Consider the following 25,571-nt stretch of genomic DNA (forward strand, 5'->3'; position numbering starts at 1 on the left):
ACAAAAAAAAATTAAAAAAAAAAAAAACAAACCAAAAACCAAAAAAACCTATAGAAGCCTCAAATGTATTTCAATGAATTCTTGATCCACTGACTGAAAATCTCATATGGTGGCAACAGAATAGCAGAACAACTTTCCTCTGCAGAAATCAGTCTTGCACCCTAATACTTTTGGTTTTAACTCTAACAATGAAGTAAATTCCTTGGTCACATGAGCAGCCTTTTTAACAAGCTCACCAAAGGATGTTCCTTTGAAATCCTTTCACAAAGTACACTAAAAATGCACATTTCCACATTAAGGTCCATGGTACTGAGGTGGTCACTTAATCCCCTTCAGGATACCAGCTCATTCCAGTCAGGGTGGATGACTCATGTCAGCTGGCCTCAGTACCCTTTGGATGTGCCAAAAACCCATGAGCTTCACCACCAGAAAAAAGCTGACTGGTTGGTTACCTTCCCATTATTCTTTGGGCTGAACATCACAGCAAAGGCTTTCACATTTTAACACTTTCATCTTTGTTTTACTCTAAATCCCAGATAATCCAGTAGACACATTCCTCCTTGGGCTTCCCATTTCCAATAAACTGCAACTGTGCTTATATAACTTCAGATACTCACTTTAAAACATTTAGGATCCATGGTCATTCATGTACTTCAGGTCTGGGGGTGTGTGTGTGTTAAGATTTGTTTTCCAAAGTCTTAACTAGGCTTGACAACCCTTAAAGCTCAGAGGTATGCAGGACATGCTTCATACCTTACTCACCTTGGCCACAAGCACACCACAAACATAAGGTCAACATGTAATACAAACCTTCAGAGCCCAGGGATGCACAAATCTAAATATTTGTAATATCCCATGTCCCGTGCATTCCAAGCTCACACCCATCCATCCATTCATCTAATGCTACTGAACCACTACTGCTGTTCAGAGACAGGAACAGGAACCCAAGAGAACCGTGTTGGGAGAGATTCCAGTTCACATTCATCTGCTGCTACAGTAAAAACCAGAGAAATCAGGGCAGAGCAAACTCTTCCTTGTGTAGAAATCTCTGAAAGGTTCACAAGTTTGAAGTGCAGAAAAATGCATTGAGTGTTTGTTTGGATTCTCAGCTTCTTTAGAATAACTTGCTAACAAATCACTAAAATCACCTTAAAAACCTGTCTGGGCAAACACTGGCATCAGGTCCCTGCAGGTTATAATTGAGAGACTTTCTTATTTTTTATGTACACAAAGGCCAGTCTAAGTTAATTGTCACCTTTAATAAGCCCATGATTCTTTGTTATTTAATACTCTGTAAAAAGGTATTACAGATTATTGCAGTGACTTTTAAAGAAGATGGACAGCCATGAGGCTGAAACTACAACATCATATACAGTATGTAGTCATTGATACTACCTACTACAGCATGAAGAAAAATACTTTTTAAATAAACAGTATTTAACTGAAAACATAGAAATGGAGCTTTCATTCTTATAGTATGGTTACATAGCTGTATTCCAAGAATAACATTTTAAAAAATGCTAGATCTTGAAAGGCCAGAGATACAAAGGGTCATGATGAGGATGAACCAGTTTTGCCCAGAAATGCTATAAAATGAGCACACTGCACAGTTTTTCAGCAAATCCTAGTTTTGCCAAGCTTCAAGAGGCAAAAGCCTGAAATGTAAAAGCTCCCAAGTTGTCTAGCTAGTCCACTTGTCTTGCTCTGGCAGGCCCAGTGACCTACACTGCTTGCAGACAGCGCGTCACCACTTCTGATCTTGGCCAACATGGATCCCATCAGGAAGAGACGTTCGGGTCCTTACGATGCCAGACCCAACAAAAAGCCTCCAACAAACCCACTGGATACCACGATGTTCTGTTTGATAAATTCTGTGGACTGGAAAGAAAAATGATATTCAAAAAGTTAATTGTGTCTGACTTTATTATTTAATACTTATCACAACTTCCTGGAAACAAGGACACTAAACTTGTGGAAAAGGGTGCAGGGGGAAGTGATGTGTCTAAAACCATATAAAAATAGGTGGGACCAAGGTGGTGCAAACTGACTCTCAGCTGTCTTTAGCAATTTGTTTAAAATACAGTGAAGCTTTTAAAAGTCAAAATACAGAGGAACTGTTGTAACAGTTTCATGCCAATACCACTCTTGTTTTGATTAAAACAAGACAGATGTTTTACAAACTACCTTGTCAAAAAAAAGCATGAGTACCACCATGACTTTAATTGCAATCATATGACAATTGTTTAAAAAAATACAGCTTTTTGGAAGATCACTGGAAAAGAAATATACTCCATTATGAGCCAGTTTCCTAACAACTTAATCCTAGAAAAAAACACTTATGTATGGTGACATGGGTGTGGAGTATTTAATGAAGTAGCAGCACAGAGTATAACATCTTTTATCAAATGTGCCATTTTATAAATCCCCTGCTTCAAACACTTCAGATTGGCAACTAACACACAGTTACAAGATATTCACGTAATCTGACAGTAAAAAAAACAAAGGAAAACCAAAAAACCCCATCCTATCCCACCCATTTCTACAGGGCAATGGAGAAGGAGAGGTTAAGCTATTTGAAGTACAGAAGAAGCAAGTCCTGAACTTTCAATTCATATTCACATTAGAATTTAAGGTAATTCTTATCAATCTACATGCAACTCCATACATGTTAAACCTGAGATGTCAAAACTCATTAATTACAGAACACCAGTGTGGCTGCTGTTTCACTGTCTGCAGCACATTCCAAATCAGGATTCTCAGTTACTCAGAATGAAACTTAGATTGCACGTATGGAATGTGAGAATATGTAAGAACAGGCTTTAAAAAAACCCAAACAACCACAAAATTGATTAAATGGAAGTCTTCAAATAACAGGGTGAAATAGCCCCAGTGACACTGATCAGCATCACAGCTACCTCTTCTCAACACAGTAGACAAGTGGCAGATTCTGCAGACAGATATTCTCCAAAATGTATAAAAATGAGATAAAATCACAACTCCTGTTACAAAACAGCTACAGCTTTTCTGCAGAAATGTCATTCTTGTCAAGACAAGTAATTTTATTATCAGCAGTCTATGAAGATTTGGGTTTTGTCTTTGTAGTTACCATGTTTTATCCACACCATCCTGAACTTTTTACCATCTCATGGCCTTATTGGCTTTGTCACCTGCCAAGAACAAGTTCGTGTGTCATTTTTAACAGCGGCCAAACCAGAAAGCTGAATGAATAAAAGACAGCACAGTCTGCTAACTTTTCATAAATTATTATTACTATTTAAATACACTATTACTAAACCAAACTATTTTTTACGCGTTCCAGTTTTGCATCTGCCTTTTCAACTCATTATCACCTGCAGTGGAAGGTAAGAAAAGCTGACTGGTAAAAAGGAGTTTATCACCTTACACTCACCTCCTCAATTAGAGTGTTGATTTCAGGAGCTGCCTTATTTGCACGTTTTTTTAACTGCTTTTTTGCTTTGTTTACATCTTTTTCAACTCTCTTCCAGTCAACTTGTACATATCCACTATGACTGGCAATCTAGGGAAATAAAGGCAGTTAGTACAGCTGCAATTCACATTTCATAAGTCAAAATACATTGTCTTGGTGCCTATAAAATAGTTTTTTCTTATTTTTACTTTGTTCCAGTAGGTTCTCTGCTTCAAACCTTTCCTCAATGCAAGCAGTTCAAATCAGAACAACCAAAGTTCAGTATACTCTAGATCATTTTACCAGTTCTCTGCTTTTTAGTTATAAAAGCTTTGCAATGTTTTTCCTTCAGCACTTACTGAAACTTTACTTATAAGAAAACGCATTGATAGGACAACAATGAAAAAACTCTTTTGTTTCAGCTTCTTTCAGAATTGTAGAATTCTGATTTGTGATAGAGCATCCAGGGCTAATCAAAGCACCATTAGAAATAATGAAAACTCTTTATTTTATCCTACGCAATTTAAACTGTCCAACAAAAAAAAAAAGTACTCATTAAAAGAGAATTCTCACACTTCTTACAAAACAAAACCATTAAGCAGAAAAATAACACAGCGTGAGAACAGCACAAGTTCTGTAAAATTAGAAAAATGAGTAAGTTTGAGGAGATCGGTTCATACCAATTTACAAATTCCAAATTTACAAACTTCCAAGTTTTTTAGCAAGTCTAACCATCATCCCAAACCTTTGCCTTATTTCTATTACTAATATTTGATTGCTGCATGTTCTAGAGAACAGTTAAACAACCATTTATTTCGGGGGGAAAAAAAGAGAAAAAATCAAAATTAAGGATTACTGCTTATTTTAACTGTTAGGTTATAGATAGATATATCTATATAGACAGATATAAACAAATATATATAAACCACTAAACTTACATGTAAATGATTGTCATATAAAAATTCTTGGTAAAGAGTGAGATTTCTCAGCTACTTCTTAAGGTCATATGTGGGTGGGAAGTTCACCCAATTTACCTAACAGCCTTCCATGCAAACTGTCCAACTGGTAAACACAAATCACAGATATTGAACTGTTGTGGAACAGTTTTGCTATTTAAATATGCAATTTATTAGGTGTAGACTAAATACACAATTTATTAGGTTTAGTTTCACATTACTTACAGGCTCTGAAGTCTGACTTTCACATGGATCTTCCACACCAAATAACTGAAATTAGACCATCTAGGTTCTACAACTGCCACAGTAACTAAGCAACTTATTTCACCACAAACTGAGGACTTCACAATCCAAGAAAAATAAAATGAAACAAGTGTCAGACAGATTTTTCCTGAATTCAAAACAAAGCTTCTAGAAGATCACCTCTCGAAGAAAGTCAACTTCAGTTTCCATCTTTGCATAATTAAAAAAACTAATTCACTGAACAAATGCAAAATGAACTCACTTTTTAAACTCTTTTGTAAACTCTATATTTTAAACTCTCTTTTACTTCATGCCTCAGAATGTAATTAATAACAAATTAATTGACTTTGCCTGTCTACTGTAAGACCACTTGGGCACTAGTGCCAGGCAGGGACAGCTCATTAAGAGCTGTCTGTACAGTATCAAAAAAGGAAACCAGTTTGAAAGCTGTGCTGGTTGCACATCCAGTCACTGGATGACATACCAGGAAAAGAAAAATAGCTGAACATTGTGGTAATTGTTATTTTATGAACCTAATATAACCACAAGAATTTCAAAAAGGCCCCAGCATTGAACTGGTGCCTTCTCACTCATACAACTGAAAATTAAATGTGACTGATCTCTCAGTCCAACACAATGTAAGAAATGCTAATGCATCTGCTTGCTTGTAATATGCAAATGGATCCTAGAAGAAACATTTCATTAAGACAACTTTAATTAGCTCAGTTATCCAGACAGCACAAAGATGAGGCAGGAGTTTTTAATTAAGATCTGCTTGTAACTGCTTCAGAGCTTACGCTTGTACCAAAACCAGATATCTTTTCTCCCTGAACTCTGTAGCCCTGAAATAAGAGATTCCAAATTCTACTTTTTGCATATTTATAAAATAGGCAACAGAGAGTAATGTTTTGAATATAAAATTTTTAACTGAGAAGAAAAAACCCTGTAATTTGGCAGTGACAGAGTCTGTGTCATATGTACTTTGGCTGCAACCCCAATAATTACATAATTTAATATATAAGTGCAGAAAAAATACCCCTGAACTCAAATGCTGAAAAAACATTAGACACTCCAATATATCATAAAAAAACTATTTGCTTATAATAGTAAATTTACATAAATGCAAAATCTCAAAATTTACTAGTATTTTTCAATTCAGGCCCTATGATAACCAAGTAAAATTACAGTATCCCATTATCATATCCATGCTTGGATATATTAAGGTGTCATATAGCTCTATACATATTAATTGCATATATTATTAAAGAGACCTGTGGGGAATGGATTTTGGGTTATACAGGAATCTCTCTGTATATGATAATGGAATATTATCTATGTATCTCATAGCTCATCATTTGTTCAAGACCTTCCAAAAGTCTTGAAAAAAATAACAGACTTTTTTTCAAAAAGGCAATTGAACAAATGCATCAGTGCAGACACACCAAAAATGTGTTATCTTTCTCGACACTAATCAAGGAAAACTGAGAATCCTCAAGGGCAGAGCTCATTTTGGGGGTGATACTGGAGAGGCAGTATCAAAGTACTAACACACACTTTGTTATTGTGAAATATTATCACAAATAACAAGCAGAAAAATGTTTCTGAGCAAAAAATCTGTACAGAAAGATGGGACAGAGAGTTTAATTTCCTTAAGGCAAAATCTCACAGTGAAAGAGCCCAAGCGAGGCCAGAGGGCACAGGAGAGCTCAGCTGCAGTGCACAGAACCCAGAGGCACTTAGAGGTATTTTCTGCTGCTCAGGAAGGGAACAACCCCCAGTTTCTGGGAGATCTGACAAGTCTCTAAGCTCAGCACACACTGACAAGGAAGGACTGACTGAGAAATGCCACAACACCTTGTGTAAGAGCTGAACTGCAGAGGTTGGACCCTCAGCCACCATCTGCAGGCACAGCTCCGCTGTCCCCACTGCAGGTTACCGAGGCACAGATGCTCTGTCCCTCCCACTTCATGCCAGAACCTGCCAGAAACTTGGCATTTCTTTATCAGGCCAACTTCCAACTCCAACTTGCTTTGACTGTTCCACTGAATATTCCCTCTAAGTGTGCACACATCAACTGTCAGGTGGGATATTCAACATAAAACTGAATCCAACTCCTCATGAAGCCCCCAGCCCCAAGCAGAAGCAGGTTGGTCCCTCCCTGGGAACATCACTGGGATGACATTACATGGTCCTTAAGGTCCCTTCCACCCCAACCCATGCCATGATTCCATGATCATCATAGTGCACCATCAACAAACCCCTGTACAAGATAAAGCCCAGGTTATCTTGGAGCTGCTTTTGTTTCTTGTGTTGTTTTCACATATTTACCTTTCCTAAATTAGAACAAAATTTAATGAAGAATTCAATTTAATTCACCAATGGTGCATTAATGGGCTGAGGAAAAATGTATTAGTGAAAGCACAAATAACTGAATAAAAATCCAATTTCATTATTAAACAATAGGCAACACAAAATAGAAAAACCTGTAATTTGTATGCTCACTGCAGAGCAAAAAACAATTAAACTGCTCTTGAGGATATAGGATTTTAAAAATAAAGAGATGTTAGGTGCTCATTAACAGCAATTGTTTTTAACCAATTCATTACAGGAGAACCAAGAGTACATGAAATCATACTTCCTTACTCTTCAGGATTTTACCAAACAGTGCTGTATAAATGAGAAGTTCCACAAGGAAAATCTCTTACTTGTTATGAGAAATGCAATTATATTTTCCTTAATATAGTGCCTAGATACTGCTCTTATACCAGCATATTTGAAGAACTACATCTGTTTCACAAAAAAAAAAGCATACTTAATAATCAAATAATTAATCAAATTAAGGTGTGGAAGCATTCACCACAAAAATGTGATAACAGATCATGATTTTGAAAAGCTACGCAAATTTCACATAATTTTCATTCTTTTTCTCCAATTACTTTTCATATAATCTGTATTAAGTTTGAAGTTCTAGATCAACTACAAAAACATGAAAAATCTTTTTTGCTTCCTGTACAAACTGACACTGAAAAATGTATTGTTTTCAGTTTCCTACTACATTTCTTGAGATGAAGTCATCACCCACTGAAGAAAAAAAAAAGGTTTTTTTGATTTTAAGACTGAAATGTTTCACTGAATGGGCTTTAGCCAAGAATCTTGCCTTCTGTAGTTATTATTCTTGTTCTAGCATGTAATTATAATGTCAATATTGCAATCAGCAGTTGAAATGAAATCTGCAACTTCAGAGAAATTTACAGATAAAAAGGAACTTTCTAGTAATGTGCTAAAATACTCTTCTGCCCACTCAGGGGAAGCACTGAACACATATTCATAGAATCAGGATGTGTGATCTTTAAATGGAAAAATTAAAGACTACAGAAATGTAATTACACCATAGAATTTATGACTCAGCCTTAAAATGCAAAATGTTTTGAATTAAAAGAGAGACCAAGGAATTTATTTCATTTCCTTTCAAGAGACTCTGATCTTACTTAAGATAGAGACAATCCAATCAAAATACTTAACTCCTATTTCCTCTTGGAAAATATTCCTTTTTGGATTCAGTGTAAATGAGATCAACCAAGAAATCAGACACTCAACCACGTGGAAGATCCATTCCATGTACAGGAAAGCTCCTCAAACTTCCCAGCTTAACAAGCAAAAATCCTGCACTAGTGATGTGTTTTATTCAATTTCCATTCTCTTTTGCCTACAGGTCTCAGCTTTAACTTTTCAGCTTCCTGTAGTCAGGAGCCCTGAAGAAGGCACCTGCAGCACCTACTGCCTCCACCTTGGGTGCTTCCATTCTGGCAGCTCTTCAGTCACATTGATAAAAGAATTATCATTAAAAGAATTAAAACCAATAGCATGCAAAACATGGGAAGAGGAAAAAAACAAACTATCCCCTGAACCAGTAGGGACCACGATTATGAAGTGTGTGTACTTCACACAACAACGATATTTCAATGTATAACACAGCAGCAGTTACTACCCCACCCTTCCTGATCAGTGCTTGACTGCACCAGCCACTACCATCAAAAGAAATAAAAGCAGGATATGCCTTTCAGAAACCCTCTAGGGTGATACTGGAAAGAATAAATAGATCTTTAATCTCCCCTCTCAAGAAACTGTGTATCATTGAGCCTAAATAGGCATCAATCTCTATCCCCTAGAACAATTTGAGGAAAAATGAGAAGCTCACAAGTATTATGACATGAAAAATGCCAGTTAAATCCTGGCATCTTACATGAAATTCTCCTTCACCTAAAATTTCATCCAATTTAAAGGTTTTTCTGGAAATATATCCTCCCCTAATCACAGTATCTGATGAAAAATTTAAATTATCATACCAGATAACATAATTAAAAACTTCTGAACCTCAAATATAGCAGAGAGAGGAATGCAATGAAGCTGTCAAAATTCACCCAGGCTTTAGAGGTTCAATAGATAAAACATGGCAAGGGGAGAAAACAGAAAAACATGGCTCATACTGGGACCAGAAGAAGCCTTGCAGGCAACTGTCAGAGCAGTCTAAAGCTCTGATAAAATTCTCAAACCAATGTAAAACAAACACATTTTAAATTCTCCCTAACCATACGTTTACAGGGCTTCCTCTCATCTGGCAACACTGAATGATGCACAGTACCTCAGCTTTTGCACAGAAGTTCTCTTGTCTTACAACAAATGATTTTACAGGACAGAGCAGAGTCTGATTTACCAATGATTTTTAGAAATGTCTCTTTTGTACATTTGTACACAATATTCCACCTCAAATGTAATGTTTTGACTGATAAGACTAAAAAGATGAAGTAGATAAGAAGCCTTCCTAATTAAATGTTACCCAACAGCTGTGTTTTTCCTATTGTTCAGTAAATAACATTTGCCAACTCATAAAGCATGAAATGCTACATACTTGAAGCAGAAGAAAGCCACCACCTACTGCAGTTGCTGCAAGCTTTCCGACTTTCTGGAACAAAAATCCCGCACACCTTAGGGGAACAAAACAGAACAAAAAAAACCCAGTCCAATGAAGTTTTCTGCTGAACAATGCCACACTACACAATTCCTGACTGCAACTACTACTATTATTTCATTTAAAAAAAGAAAATGTATCATTTCATAGTTACAAATTTAAAAATCAAGGCTATTTAATGCAAGCAATATTAAATTAACAGTGTCTAATACAAGACCATGTGATTAACGGTTTCTTGTTCCTGGCTCTCTGATGCTCCTTTAAAGTAAGCTTGAGATCTCTAGATCTTACTGCTATTAAATGCAGCATTTTAATAAAGCACAACATAATTATATAACAGTGCTACTATAACTGTTCCCAAGTGGGATGTAAATGCATTATACCATAATTTATATTAACTACACAACTCATAACTGAAGGGTCTCAGTAAAAAGCAGCACATCCCAACCACAAGAGTTAAACTCAGTGAGGCCTCTCTGCCAGGATATTTTTAATGGATCAAGGCAACCAGAAAACTACCTTGCTCTCAGTCTCCAAATGCTCCCTCAAAAATGGAGAACAGCACAGACACTGATATTACAGAGGAGTGATAAGAAAGGAATGGGCCACTGGAGGTCACCTGGGCCAGTCACCTTCCCAAAACTGCTGCAGAGCCCTCTGCAATCTCAAAGCTCAATCAGGCTGCCAAGTGCCCTGACTCAGCCAAGAGTTTCCAAGGCTGATGGTTCCACAGCTTCCCTGGGCAATTCCAGTGTGTCTAAACACTGGCCCACACACAGAGGGGAATTTTTCCCCCTGCGCATAAATAGTGAATTCTTATTTATAAACATCAGAAAGCACCCAGAGAGATGTGCATCTACAGACACTGAAATGTGAATTTTCCAGATCATTCCATAAGCCAGTTTTTATGGATGCCAGATGAACTATTCCCTAGAAACTTCTGAGTTTACATGTACACATGTAACTTTTAAAAATAATTTTAAGGCTACAGAAGCAAATACAAAATTCAGACTGAAAGCCAAACCCACTCCACAAAGCTGTACTGCGTACAACTATTTCATTTTTAGTCTATTTCATCTTCCAATTCTTGCACAATCCCTCTTCAAAAGTCACTGTACTACCATAATGGTGTTTTTCAATGAATTTACAGGTTTTTTGTGCACTGGAATAGACAAATACCATTCAAATACTTCTGAGAAGTAACAAATACCTTGACAACAGCTGCTCAGGCTGTGACTACATTTTACAATTTAAGTTCTCATCTTTACTGTCTAGCTTTCACCATGAATTATTCCAGTATAATTAGGCTATGGTATCTCCCTTTAGATAACATCAGAGCAAACTGTAAATTTGCTCAAAATGGCTGCAGCTCAATTTAGAGGAAAGGATGGGTCTCTATGAAATGGGGCTCTTCATTAAAAGTGTATTTTTCGATCCTTTTTTTCCCCTTCATTTCTTTTACCTGAAAAATATCTCTCAGCCATAATATAACTAAGTTTCTAAAACTAGACTAGTAAGGAAATAAGCTTTTCCATACAAAAGAAAAGCTATATGCAGTAATTTTCCATTTATTTATTGTAATTTTGGAGCTCTGACATTTTCCCAAATCCTTCCCACAGTAACTAGAGCAAGTTCCCTTGGATAATTGGTGTTTGACCAATATTAAAAAACACTTCATTATGATGAGTCAGAGTAACAAGCTAAAATAGTTCACACATGAATAATCTTGATCAACACTAAAGGAAATCCCATTAAAGATATATTTATCTTCTTCTAACAGAGTAAAAGGTCTAGGTCAGTTATGGAAAGGGAAGCTCCCTCACCAGCCAGTCACACCTCCCATCACAATCTGTGTGGCTACAGAGTATTTTTCAACAATTGGTCCTGAATTCCGGCCAAAGACGCGATTCCACCAGTGGTGACGTCGAGCATATTCTGTTAAATCCAGCACTTCGTAGGAATCATCATCACTGTCGTGGTCTGGAAAAGAAAAAGCAATTTTAAAAAATTTATTTTCTCAGTTATAAATTAAAAATTTATGTGAAAACTCCAGACCCAGTTTGGGCATTCACTGGGCAATGCAATAGTTTAAATTGTAGCGTACAAGCTACCAATGGCCCAGCAGCTCTCAGAACAAAAGATTTTGGGACTCTATGCCATCATTAAGGTAAGGTGTAGAAGGCTATAGAGGTGGTATAATCTATAAAATCCATGACTGCCACTACAAAGGTGAACAAGAATACCCTACCTGTTCAAGTATAGGAACCAAGAGGCATCAGATGAAATTACCAGCTACCTCATTCAACACAAACAAGAAAAAAAACTAACACGAACAAAAACCAAAGGGATAGACCAACACTAGGAAAGATTAGGAACTTCTGGCCCAGTGCTCTCCTCAGAGGACCAGACATCAGCATTTGCCCCAAAGCCAGGAAGTGACTTCTGTTCCTTTTCCACAACATATGAAACAGATGATGCTGGGACTTCAGTTAAGTTCCATGTTTGCAGGACAGTTTTGTCAATGCTTTTGAAACAGGCATCCTATTACTTCAAATTAGGAGATCCTCAACACCATGTATAGCTGAACATCAGAGGAAAGAGATGGGTCTAGATTTGTAATGAAAAATATTTTAAAAGTGTATCACATTCTGTGATGTACACACATGAACTGAAGTACACTTTTGTTTAAATATATTTGAGGTTAAATCTAAATTCAGCAAAACAGGTGGGACATTCCAGAAAAGGGCAGCAGTTAAATTATTACCTAGAATTATTATCGAGACTGTAGATGAAAACATTTTATTAGAATTTTGACAGCTTTTTAACTTGCACTAGCAGGGGTAAAAACTTCAAAGATGCAATAAGTACACATGTAGATGTGCCTTATTTCCCTTTATTACCACATAAGTGTTCTGAAGTACGAAAAAATAAATAGCAAGATCCATAATGCTAAAAAGCTGCTACTGAATGTTCTTTCTTTGAGGTATCGAGGACAATCTGTTTAACTTCTTTAGATGGAGACTATTAAAACACTGTCATGAACAGTTATGCTAATTCTGCCCTTAAACTATTATTATTTAAACCAAAACGCGTGAACACAAGTATAACACATTTTGTGGCAAACAACACCACCAGAGCGTTTTCTACTGATGAAAAATAATCCCTGCATGCGGCAAATGATGTTCTGGACATTCCCCAAGCCAAGCACATCGAACTGTTCCAGTGCCGAAAGGCGCCGCACGACGAGGCCACAGCGATGCCCTGAGAGCCCCCAACGGTGAAAGATGCGGCGGCCATGGGGGCTGGAGGCTCCTGGCTCCCGTCCCGCATCCCCCCGGCACCCCGGCTGCTCCGTGAGGGCTAGGCCAGCACTCATTCTGTCGGCGGGCCTGCCTAGAAGGGGTTTCGGTGGTCGCGGCCCGGGAAGGAGCTTTAGCCCGGGTGATGCTGGGGATGCCGGGGCCGGTGCGCCGGGCCGCGCGGTGCAGGGGGTACACGACCGGATTGGGGAGGCGCAGAGCCCGGGCCATCCCTCCCCGACCCCGGGACGCAGCGCGGGCAGCGGGAGAGGGCTGCCCACCGCCCCCGAGAGGAGGAAGGACGCCCGCCGCGCCGCCTCCTCCCCGCTGCCGTCAGGAAGGGGCCAGCACTGACCTGAGGCGGAGCGGGGCCGCCGCGCCGCCATGTTGGCCGGTGCTGAGGCGGCGCGCGGCCCCGCTCGCGCCCCGCCCCGCCCCGCCACGGTGCCGCCCCCTCGCGGCCGCTCCGCGCATGCGCCTTCCGCTTCCCCCCCCCCCCCCCCCCCCCAGTTCCCTGTGTGTCCCTGAGGAGAGACGTGAGGGGACGGGGCGCGGGCTCCGCCTTTGGGAAACGCGGAATATCCCGGCCTGGAAGGGACCCGCAAGGATCGTCGAATGCAGATCCCTGCCCTGCGCAGGATACCGCAGGAATCCCACCATGTGCCTAAGAGTTTTCCAAACGCTTCTTGAGTTCTTTCAGGCTGGTGCTGTGACCCCTGCCATGGGGAGTCTGTTGAATGCCCAGCCACCCTCTGGGGGAAGAACCTTTTCCTAATACCCAACCTAAACCTCCCCTGACACAGCTCCAGGCCATTCCCTCGGTCCTGTCACTGTCCCCACAGAGCAGAGATCAGTGCCTGTCCCTCCTGTTCCCCTCACGAGGAAGTTGTGGCTGCGCTGAGCTCTCCCCTCAGTCTCCTCCAGGCTGAACAGACCAAGTGCCCTCAGCCCCTCCTCACACGGCTTCCCCTCAAGGCCCTTCTCCATCCTCGTTGCCTCCCTTTGGTCTCTCTCCAATAGTTCGATATCGCTCTTGTATTGTGCTGCCTAGAGCTGCACACAGTACTGAAGCCTGTGCCGTGAGGGGCTCATTGACCCCAGTGATGGGGGTAAGAACCTCAAAGCCTTCCCAGTATCTCCAGCTGTGCATGAGGAACAGAGCAGTGGCTGCAGGCATGGCTGGATAGCTGCTACATGGCATGAGCCCCATAAAAATTAATAACCAGAAAAAAACAAACACAAGGCCCCTCCAAGTACAAAGGTTAAAGCCAACGTGAGCTGTGAAACATTGGCAAAAATTAAATTTGACCCCTGGTGTGTTCCCTCCTTCAACGCATTGGTGGGGTTTCAATGGGCTAAAAGACACATAATTGTATTTTATTACTCTTTTTTTTAATTGTGTGCAACCATAACATAAAGGTGGCTGACACAGTAAGTGCAACTTCAGGAGTGTTGTCACAATATGAATCAAGAAAGCATCAATGAACATAATTTTTAAATAATAAAATTGAAAACAAATTATTTAAAACTGCTTACAGCCTCTCACTTGGACTCTTACACTGCCAATACACAAGACAGGTAATTAATGGGAAAAAAAATCCACTTTTCTCCATGTCATAAAGCTATTTTTATGGAAAAAGCATTTAGGATTTTAATTAAACCCCTTAATTACACCAGCCTTTACAGACATACAAAAAAGGGGAGAACAATATTCCACAAGAAGGTCCTTCTTTAATCCGCTCTGAAACTGAAATTAGCATATAAAACTAGAAGTTAATGTATAAAGTGGTTGTTTGCTTATTAAAGGATTTTTATTACAAGCATTTGCCATAGTGATAAGCAGGTGACAGCATGCCAGACAGAACTAGGAATATATTGCTTTCTTTAAGATTTTCAACAGATACATTCCTGTATGGAACACATATTTGTCTCTGTGCTTCTTGGGAGTTTTCTTGTTTAAGCGTAAAATTGGTGGGTTTGGTATTCACTTTCCAATCAGTAACAAAGTGTTGACTTTTCCCAGTCCTGTGCCAGTAAGGTAAGGGAGGTGACCAGAAAATTTTGCTCAGGCTGTGTGAGCCTGGCTGGTTTTGTACCTTTTGTTGCTCGAAATCTTAATATTTGACTTCCCTATTTTTAACTATGATCAGTTTAAAATGGCAGCACTTCTCAGATGACTTTTCCCGTGTCTGTAAAAAAATTATATTAGTTTCCTTTCAGAACAGGGAGGTTTATATAATTAGCACTTCTAAAAGATTAACATTAGAAGCTGCATTGTGTTCTACATGCAACTTCTGTTTGCTTCCTTTTGCATCCCTCCTGCCAAGTCAGGGCGGTGTGAGAAGTGCAAGGAGGGAGTTTAGAAAAGACCCAGGGAAAGCCCTTTTGGCAGGTTTTGGGCTTGTGGTTTGTTCTGGGATCAGGATGCACCTCTTGCCCAACACAAGACATTTCCCAGTGGGTTGCAGTTGTGTAGGATGCAGTGGTGCTCCCAGCTGTGGTGCTCAGCCCTGGGTGCTGTGAATGAGCCCAGTGTCTGCCCAGGATCTGCAGGGACTGCCTGGGGGACTGGCTCAAAGCCTGCATAGAAAATGGCATCAGGATTGTTCTTGCTTTCAGCAAAATCCATATCCTGTGCAGAGACAGCAAACCTCATGGTTCTGGAGACCAAGAATAACTGGGAGAGCTTTTACCAGCCCCATTGTGATGTATAAAATTTCCCAAGCCCATTCAAATATCATGCACACTGATGCCTCCTTCAAGCTATTCATGGCAGATTCTGACAAATTTTCCAAGGAAGTGTAGGCAATTTAAACTCAGGCCACGTTTTGGCTTCACCGTTAAAGGTTCTTCAGGAACAAAATATTTTCCTGTAACATCAGGAGGACTGCACAGAAAACTTACTGTCTTTGCTCTAGAAGCCCTGCCTACAAGTTCAGGCTGTGCAGCCACCCTCTGTCCTTGTACCTGTGACAAGCAGGTTGGCTGTCACAACTTGCAGGGGAGCATACATTGCACACACGTACCTTACAAATACTAAAAAACGCCACAATAAGCAACCAAAAAGCCCCCAAACCCCAAAAAGCAGAAAAGAGCATCCCAATCTTCAAATGCCTGTGTGACTCTAATCCTAGCAGCTTCTTTGTGCTGCTGACCAGAATTCCAAACTGGGACACACATCCTTTAATGTTTTACCATCTTGCATAATTAATTATGAAAACTGAAGGCAACAACACATTGCCAGCCATCTCCACTAGTCCTTACTTGTGAGTGAAACTTATCTTCTCCACAGGTTTAACCTAGTAAATGCAGTGGGAATAACCTGCAATAAAGGTATTGGACTGAATGGATGATTCTTTTTTTAAAACCTGACTGGACAAGCTGTTATTCAAAGCTCAGTTGGCTAGAAAATGACAGAGAAATGTCTGGGAAGGAATTTGGGTTCTAAGTCTATCAAGATCCTGGGCAAGGGCTGTTGTGGGGCCATAACCTGAACTGTTAATACAGTAGGAAGTTCCAGGACTTCCTGAAAAAGAGCAGTGCAGGAGCAGGCACTGATCTCTGCTCTGTGGAGACAATGACAGGACCTGAGGGAATGCCATGAAGTTGTGTCAGGGGAGATTTAATTTGGATCTCAGGAAAAGGTTCTTCCCCCAGAGGGTGTTTGGGCACTGGCACAAGCTCCCCAGGGCAGGGCTCACAGCACCAGCCTGACAGAGTTCAAGGAGCGTTTGAACAACATTCTCAGGTACATGGTTGGATTCTTGTGGATGGGCCAGGAGCTGGACCTGGATGATCCTTGTGGGTCCCCTTCCAACTCAGGATATTCCATATATCATGTTAAAATGAAGATAATCCTCCCTGTAATTATGATGTTAACCAATACACATCCTTGTGTCTCCTGACATCTCCATGTGAGATTTTTGGATGGCTTGCTTGTATTACTTGTCTTCAACCTTCCTTTGTCAGTTTTCTTTGTACAATGTTTATTGTGAGGTTTAACAGAATTTAACTATGAGAATTTTTTTTCTTGTTTGTGAACATTATTAAATTCTGCTTTTCAGTTTTGTAGTACTCTAACTTGATAACAGCCTCCTTTATCTTAGAATCACACAATAATTTTGGTTGGAAGAGAGCTTTAACATGATCAAGCCCAACCATAAATCTTAATTCATTTGTCCTAATGAAATTTAAGCTATAAATCCCCACCACAATCCATCTATGGGTGGAGGAGAAAGGGGCAGAGAAAGATATGTCTGTTGTCTCCATTAACTAACAGGAGTTTAAATTGTCTCTTGAAGAATTCAGCTGATACAAAAAGAAAAAACAAGTTTAGTGTGCTGTGTAGGGTGTTTAAACAGGTAACAACCAAAGACATCACCCAAGTAAGATGCACTGGATCCACAGCTCCTGTGCTTTACTTATTAAACAAAACTGATGATTAGTGTCAGGTCAGGCTGCAGCAGGACACCTTCCCATGACCCTAGCCTGGAAAAGTAAGGAAATAAAAAGTTAAGGGGGGAATTGATCTTTCCTGTTCGTTTTGTTTACCATATTGTTAATAATGCAAGCTGATTATCCATTAATCTTTTGATCTCAGCTCTGATGAGTTACCAGGCTTGGACTGCAGCACAGAGCTCTGACTGTGACCTCCTGCTATTGCACGTATCCCATGCATGCGCTGGGATGTCTGTGTGCCGTGCCTGTGGAAAATCGCTGGGATCATGGCCAGAGGGGAGCCAGGGGAGCCACAGCAGAACACTTCTGTATGGAGTGGAGGTGAGCTCATCATTTCTTTAGGATCTCCCCTGGAGGCAGCCAGGGCTTCAGCGGTGGGTGCAGAATGCAGGAGGAGGTGACTGCAGTGACTCATGAAGGTTCATCTTGCACAGTCAAAATGCTTAATAAAAACTGGAGTGTTCAGCTAAATTTGAGGCTTCTTGTATTGTCCAGGCAAATAAAGGGCAGCGAAAGGAACTGAATCTTGGAAAGTCTTCAAGGCTCTGGAAGGTTGTCTTCAGTCTCTCTCTCTCTGTTGTTATATTCTTGTTTAAAACTTTTCTCACATGCAAAATGCCTTTTTTTTTTCCTAATGAAAGGGGTCTGCCAAATTTTTGTTTCTAATTTTCTGTTTTCTTGTAAGTAAAACATAAAAAATTTTTAATTACCTGGAAGTGACCTTTTGTTTACTGTAGATCCATATTAAAAAATTTCAGAAAAGTGTGCTGACTGCAGTACTGCATTATTTTTGAGAAGTTCTTGAAACATCTTTTAGCTGAGATCATAAATGTAATGACGTATTTTGGTTTTAAGTTGTCCTTCAGAGATAAATATCCAATTCCCTTGGTAAATCCTGTAGGTATTCTGGAGTTCCCTGCTACTGTCACTCAAGTACTCGGACAAACCAACGGAGAGAGTGAGAACAGACTGACAGTCTGGCAGTCTGTCTTGCCAAGCAAATGTAAGGAATTACTTTTTAGAGGAGAGGACGAATCAATCATACACACCACTTCCACAGCTAACAGATGTTCCTATTTTCTGTAGCATAAGTGCACGTAAACAATGAAGAGAAAAATAAAACTTCTTTGCGTGGCTTTTTACAATGTTAAGGGTAACAGGGTAATAAATGGGCAGGGCAGATTTAGAAAAAATCCACACTGAAAAAGTTGAAGACCCTCCAGAAATACCATCTAAGAGGTGAAGAGCCCAAAGAATTTCAGATTTTTCTGTTCCTGAAGCCCTGCACCAAGAAAACGTTAAAAATCCTAAACTGAAGGGAAACATGGTAATAATGTTTTTCATTTTCTTGCAAGAGACAAAAACCAATACAGAACCATAATGAGTAAACACTAGACAGTACACAAAGAGAAAGGATAATTACTGTGAGTCATCGCTGCTGCCAAGGAAAACCTTTGATCAGATGCTGCTGTGCTGGTCACAGGTAGCCTTCACTGAAACACCTGGCTGCTCTCAGGTCACCTCAAGCTAATGAAGAGCCCTCCTACAGCTTCTTCTTCCGTGCTGCCTGGTTTTGGCTGGAATAAAACTCAACACATTTCCCCTGGATAACTGAAAACTTGCCAAGACAGTCAAACATGAGACTCCCAGCGTACAGGGCTGCCTCCAACTGCCCCGTTCCCAGCAGCTGTATCCCCTTCCTAGATGGAGATCTTGAAATAACATCTCTCTGGCCAAAGGACTGGCTTGCTTTTGTGACCTTGAGATCAGGGGAACTGGATTTGTTTCCAAGGTAATTCTCCTGCAAAGATTGCGGCCCCTGGCAACTGGGAGACAGCCTGACAAGCTAGAGAGGCATTCCTTATTGTATTTGTGTGCAGTAACTGTACTTCATCACCAAGACTTTCCCTAACTTTACAAAGCAATGCCAAGTAAAAGTTAAATAATTTCTTTATAACAAAGCTTGGCTTGAAAGATTGCCCAAAGAATCAGACTCTCATTCAGTTACTTTTCAAAGCTCAATAATAATGAAATAACTGTATCATAGCATTGTTTCCAGTAGCACTGTTAATTTTTCCAGGTTTTAAATAAAATACTGATGCAGTTTGACAAAAACTGAAGGCAGCCATCGCCCCTGATAACACTGTTCGAGGACAGATGTTCACTCCTGGTTTTCTCCAATATTTGTTTCTGTGGAAATATTGTACCCTCCGTGACTCATTGCCACTGACCACCTTCAGCACTTACAGTCTCTACAAGGACTCGATAAGGATTTTTGCAGAGTGAGAGCTGCACTCCCCTAAAGACCAAGCCCTGCTCTGCAGAGCTTTCAGCATACAGCAAGACTGAGGCTGTGCCATCTACTGAAGCTGTTTGGGACATAGTTTGGAGTTAAACATCTGTAGAAGCAGCAATCTTGACTCTGATTGAATCTGAAAATTGTATGGGTAGGGATTAGAGGATAACTCTATTTTGTGTCCCTGTCATTAATTCAATGAGCAAGACATACGGGCTGTATGTACAGAAGTTTTTGTGCCATACATATCCTGGCACTGACACCATATGCCCAATCCCACAGGCTGCAGTGACAGAAATGTAGCAGTGGCTCCAGTCCAGCCATTGGTGTTCTCATTGAGTCTCATCCAGAATTCCTCAGAGGAGAAGTGTAGGATTGGTCCAGTGTCCAGCTGGAATCTACACAAGCACTAAGAGTTCTCTAGTCTGCTCTTGTAGCCACAAACCACAGATTCACTCACGAGAGGGCAAGAAAAACCAACAGACCTAAGTACAGCCATCATGACTTTTCAGAGGAATCTCTCCATGTTCATTTTTTAAATTGGTTCATACTGAGAGCTCTTTCTGGGTATTTCTCAGATGGAACATCAGAAAATGTAGTGATAGGACAAGGAGTAACGGGTTCAAGTTGAAACAGACAAAATTTGGGTTAGATATGCAGAATAAATTCTTTACTATGAGGCTGATGGGGCACTGGTACAGGTTGCTCAGAGAAGTTGTGGATGCCTCATCCCTGGGAGTGCTCAAGGACAGCTCTGATGAAGCTGATGGATGGAGCTCTGAGCAACCTGGTCTAGTGGAAGGTGTCCCTGCCCATGGCAGTGGTTTGGAACTGGGTGATCTTTAAGGTCTCTTCGAACCCAAACCATTCTGTGATTGTATGGCAAGCCCCATTTTGAACATGGAACTTGTCTGCTCCCTTTTTATAGTACGCCAAGGTTTGCCTGGTGTTTTCCAGGGAGTTGTGTGGAGGCTGTACCGGCAGCTGCTGACAGCCAGCTGCCGACAGCTTCCAGTGCTCAGCCACACGTGAGCTGAACAGGCACAGGTCATGCAGGAGGACTGACCTGCGGTCGCCTGGCAGGGGAGGGGGTTATGAAGTAGTTCTTAGACACAGTCTCCAGCACCTGCATAAAAAGATGTAGGAAGCAGAGACAGTGACATCCTGATCCAAAGGAGAAGGGGAGTCCTTCTGTTTATATACATTCCTATACGTTATGTGGGGTAAGATCAGGAGTGACACAACTCCAAACCTTTCTGTGTCCATTTACCTCAACTTTGCCATTTCTAAAGACATGGATGCTTTCAGGTTAGAAAGCTTTCATGATGAGAAAGCATGGATGCTTTTGTTGCCAGGGTATTTTCTGTATCAGCATTAAGCTCCAGAGGCCTAGACAGGTGTGCTTTGGGTCTCTGCCTCTCTGAGGTGGTGCTAACTCATCAGTGTGACCACAGAGCTGTGCCAAGAAAGGAACAGTGGTCCCTGAATCTCAAAGTTGTTCACACTCGTGTAATCACCACTCACAACATCCTTCAGAGGGAACTGCAGCAGAGATGAACATCAAGGAAACAGGAAGAATTTCTTCTCTGAAAGGGCCAGCCAGGGAGGTGGTAGAGTTCCCATCCCTGCAGGTGTTCAAGAAACAACTGGATGTGGCTGCCAGTGCTCTGGAATGGGTGCCAAGGTGGTGATTGGTCAAAGGTTGGAGTCAATGATCTCAGAGGTGTTTTCCAATCTCATTGATTCTGTGATCCACAGGGGCCTCACCCTGGAGTTACCAGGAAGGTGGTGAAACCAGGAAAGATGTTCTGATAATGATCACTAGTGTAGATGTACTTTATCTCTTTCTTGCTTACTCATGACATATCACTGAAGTTAAAAAGTAAACTAGTGAGAGGATCATAAAGCTGGGCATCAGCAGCTCAATATTTGTGAAATACAACTGCACAGCACATTGTCTATAAACTTTGTTTTGCAGTGTTTGTTTTATGGTTTTGCTTATTTATATTTTGCATATTTTATGTGCATTCTATATCCCATAGGCAATTTCTGCATTCAGTTCAGCTTTTTTTTCTCTTCTGATTGATCAGGACCAGTAAGTAACCTTTAGAAAATTTGTTTGTTCTATTTGTTCCTGTCTTCTTCCTAAATGTTTGATGAGTGGGTGATTTGTTTGTGCTGTCATTACGAAAACCATATGTTGATGTGGTCTTATGGGGGAGTGTTTTTATTATTTTAAGAGTTCAGCTAAGGATGTTTCCAAAGGAGTCATAATTGCTCTTCTAAGTACAAAGGCTGAACAATGACTGGCTTACAAATAATGCCAAAAATCTGTTCAGCTCAGTCTAATTATTTCAAAGACTAAAATCTGTTTCTCAGAAATGTCTCCTTTCCACAGTCTGAACTTTTTAACATACTAAGAAAGTTATATTTCTGGAAGTTCTTTATTGTTCATAGTCCCTTGGAGCAAGGGAAAGTATCCAATTTTTCATGTACATCTCAATGTATGTAAAAAACTTTAAGGCTGCCTGTGTCTTGATGTGAAATTTATTGTGCCCCATCATATCCAGTGCTGGGGGTTGGGTTACCCTTTTCATTACTGTGATCAAAAGTGGAGGGAATTTTCTGCTGGGAGACTGGTGCCTGTGCTGATGCCATCTGGTCAGTGCTCCTGGAAACACCTTGTGAGACTGTTCAGTGTCACTGATGAGCAGAACACAAGGTCCTGACATGGGTGGTGTCAGTCTTCTCCACAAATATGAGATTCCCACTGACACCTAGGGGACTCCATAAAGTACAAGGAATGCACCATGAGTGTAATTGCAGTAAAAATTATCCCTAAATTGGCTGGTCTGTAAGGGACTCATCCTGGCAGAAGGAGAATCTCTGGAAGTGCTTCAGTGGCCAGTACAGACTGCAAAAGAGGGAAGTGTATGATAGAGATTCACCCATAAATTTTATATCTAAAATATTAAATAGCAACTGTTATTCAGTGCTGCAGGAATAAAGAAAATTAAGATATGAAAATAGCTGTGCAGCTGGTCAAGACTTTGAAAAGGACAGACTCTTCAAACAGTTTTCAAAAAAACAATATCAAACCTCCCTGCTGCAGAGCCTCCTACACAGCCCTTGCAGAGAACCTTTTAGAGGAGAACTTTAAACAAAGCAGCACAGTCGTGTGGCCACGTTTTGAGAGAAGCAATGTGGCAAATAAATGCTACTCAGTTATAGGTGCACAGCAGCCAAAATCAGTTACTGATGAAGCTGATTTCTTGTGGGTTGCAAGGAAAAACTAACAAGGGAGGAAAGTAGGAAGTACTAAGTCTGCAGTGAGGGACAATATACTTTGCTAAGTGTCATGCTAATGCACTTTGAAAACATATCTGTGTATATGAAACTTAAATGTTACATAAAACATGCATGTATTATAATATAAATGCCATTAGATTATAAATATTACCTGAAATAAATGAACTTCAATTTTTTGTCTGTCTATATATATCTGTGTATATCATCTATATCTGTATCTAAATCTAATGTAAAATCTGTATTATTAGATATTATTGGTGAAATGAACTGTTTATTTTTCTCCATTATTCAGCAAAATTACAGAGGAAGTTGGCCCAGTGGTCAAAGCTGTTCAGGTGTTATTTTGTCTCAGACTTTCTACATTGTCTTAGGTGGGGTTTTTATGACTTACATGCTTAGACCCATTGTTTTAGAGGGTAAGTAATATTTAACCTCAAATCCATAGTGATCAGGGCTAGCTGGATATCTTAGATGGACTAACTGGCAGAGGGTTAGAATTAGATGGTTTTTAAGGTCCCTTTTGACCCAGAACATTCTATAGTTTTATGAAAATAGTAATTGGTAATTTTTTGTGAAGGATTCCTTTACGGAAATTCCTGTTCCACGTTTCTTAGCCTCCAGAAATATCTTGTGCTGATCATTGACTTTTAGTATAACATGATCAGGAGATCCTGGGGGTCTGGAAGGTGATGTGAATGAAAACTCTGTCACAGTTCTTTACTGAAGAGTAGGAAGTTGTGTTGCTGGCCTTTCTTTGCTTTTGATCCAAGTTCATCATGGTAAAGTGCAGCAGCCTTTAAGAAATGAATCAGGCCACGTCGGGGCATTCTCTCATCACCTGAGGCCACTGCAGACATCTGATGGAAAAATCTCCAGAGCAGCAGAGCCACAGGTCTCTGTGCTGCCAGGGGGATGGGTTCAGCCTCATTGAGGTGCACCCTATGTGGTGCCTGAACCTCTGGAGCAGCCACTTGCTTCCAACACTTCTCTGGAACCTCCTGCCACTTCCTCGTGTCAGAGCTGCCTCTTGCATTGCCACTCTGCTAGCTAAAATCCATTCTGCCCTCAAACCCTCTGTAGTGCAGGGAAACACAACAGGAAAAGACACAGACCCATTCCTGTGCCTTAGATTTGCAGTTTCTGGAATTTCTCAGACCCCTCAGCCAGTGGCGTGAGCAAGGACAGCCCAACACTGCCTCTGCACATGGGCTACAACCAACACACTCACAGCCTGGACTCTTCCAGCATATTTTCCCTGGTTCACATTGTTCACAGTGTGGGATGGTTCAATTCAGAATTATTATTTTGCTTTGGAAATTCTGGTAAAAATTATTCCCTTTTTTAGAGTTCAATGAAAAATGGATTAACTCAAACTTACCCTGAAGTTATGGGAATAAATGCCGTTATGGAGACTGTAGGTTACAAGCACACGGACAGACACAGCACAGGAGATTGAGAGGAGGACTGAGAACTAGGTTTTTCTCTTTTTTTTTTTTTTCCCACCAGGCATATCTTAAACCCCTTCGTTGCTCACCTTGGTATGGGGTACACTGGCATTTCTAGCTGCCAGCTCTAACAGTGTTACTCATATTTGTTAAAGAAACCAAAGAGCAGAAACCTCTCCCTAATTGGCTGTGCCATAGCACAAAGACAAGCAACACTGAAGAGAAAAAAAACCAATATTGAGCTCATTGCAGATTTTCTTGTTGAATATTCCTTGTGTTTTCTTTGGGGCTGAGTAGCCAGACCAGCCAACTTGGGACACTGCTGAGCGTTGTTAATCTAAAGCAGTGGATCATTCCTTATGAAAATAGAGCGTTTCCATAAAGGAAAATACTATTTTCTATTTGCTGTGTTTGTACCACAACCAGTGGGAAAGCAGTATTGCAGCAACTTTGATATAACGCTACCCCTGAGTTTGCTGTCTGGCTCCACGTCCCCACTGTGGGTGGAAGCTAACAAGATGGATGGAATAGTGGCTTCCCCAAAACTGAGTTGCAGCCAAACCCTAGGGCCAACTTCTGTTTTAGCTCCTAGACAGAAACCCACCCACCAGTTTTCTTTGGGAAGGACAGGAATTCAAATGTTGGTTTGGCCTGAAAATTGTTCTGGCTACCCTGAAGGCAAAGGGAAGGTGATTCTGCAAAGCCACAAGAAGCAAGTATTTTAATTCACAAATAATTTCCCTGATTTAAAATGCTAATTTTTATCTAACATTTTCCTTATTCCAAAACCACATTGGGTTTCAGTTACATTTCCTTTGAAACCAGAAAGCGATCATGCTGAAAGGCAATAAAAGGAACTCAAATTACATTTTTCTTCCCTCCTTGTGCCTTTCCCTGCCTCCCCAGATGTTAGAGGAGGAAAACTGGATGCTACTATTGCACAAATTTGGAGGCAGGAGCAAATGGTGCAAGACGCCATCAGGGAATCAGTATATTTAGCACAGGAGGGTTGTTTTTGAAGAACTTCTTAGCTAGAGTTCCTTGCAGATGGCTTGTGGCTGGGGTGGAAGAGCTGACAGGTGCTCCTGAGTTTTAACTGAGCCCACCGAACACGTGGCAGAGGGAACCCTCTGACTGTGCCTGCTCTGTGCAGGTGCAGTCTGTGCCTC

At 40.5% G+C, this 25,571-nt stretch overlaps 1 protein-coding gene across 2 annotated transcripts; it reads right to left on the minus strand.

The window, feature by feature from the left end:
- Positions 1 to 1,250: 1,250 nt before the first annotated feature.
- FUNDC1 (FUN14 domain containing 1) lies at positions 1,251 to 13,282 on the minus strand. 2 transcript variants are annotated; one of them, XM_062515194.1, is made up of 5 exons: positions 13,250 to 13,282; positions 11,419 to 11,575; positions 9,536 to 9,611; positions 3,410 to 3,538; positions 1,251 to 1,878 (listed from the first exon to the last, which is right to left on the minus strand). In XM_062515194.1, exons 1-5 carry the CDS (start codon positions 13,278 to 13,280, stop codon positions 1,801 to 1,803), a joined length of 471 nt encoding a protein of 156 aa, XP_062371178.1. In that variant the 5' UTR covers positions 13,281 to 13,282; the 3' UTR covers positions 1,251 to 1,800. The 2 variants fall into 2 exon arrangements, with proteins under 2 accessions (XP_062371178.1, XP_062371177.1); XM_062515193.1 differs by lacking the exon at positions 13,250 to 13,282 and adding an exon at positions 11,955 to 12,012.
- Between the last annotated feature and the right edge of the window lie 12,289 nt (positions 13,283 to 25,571).

This window comes from Cinclus cinclus, chromosome 2 (assembly GCF_963662255.1).
Source record: "Cinclus cinclus chromosome 2, bCinCin1.1, whole genome shotgun sequence".
Taxonomy (NCBI): domain Eukaryota; kingdom Metazoa; phylum Chordata; class Aves; order Passeriformes; family Cinclidae; genus Cinclus; species Cinclus cinclus.

What these genes read in the sequence shown, in the direction of transcription:
- FUNDC1 (XM_062515193.1), bottom strand. Translation starts at nt 12,012, where the DNA reads ATGCTGATGTCTGGTCCTCTGAGGAGAGCACTGGGCCAGAAGTTCCTA. An exon ending in ATGGGAGGTGTGACTGGCTG is followed by an intron (nt 9,612 to 11,418) that starts GTGAGGGAGCTT and finishes TGTTCCCCTAAG; the next exon opens with GTGTGCGGGATTTTTGTTCC. An exon ending in GTGGCTTTCTTCTGCTTCAA is followed by an intron (nt 3,539 to 9,535) that starts GTATGTAGCATT and finishes TTATTTCCCTAG; the next exon opens with ATTGCCAGTCATAGTGGATA.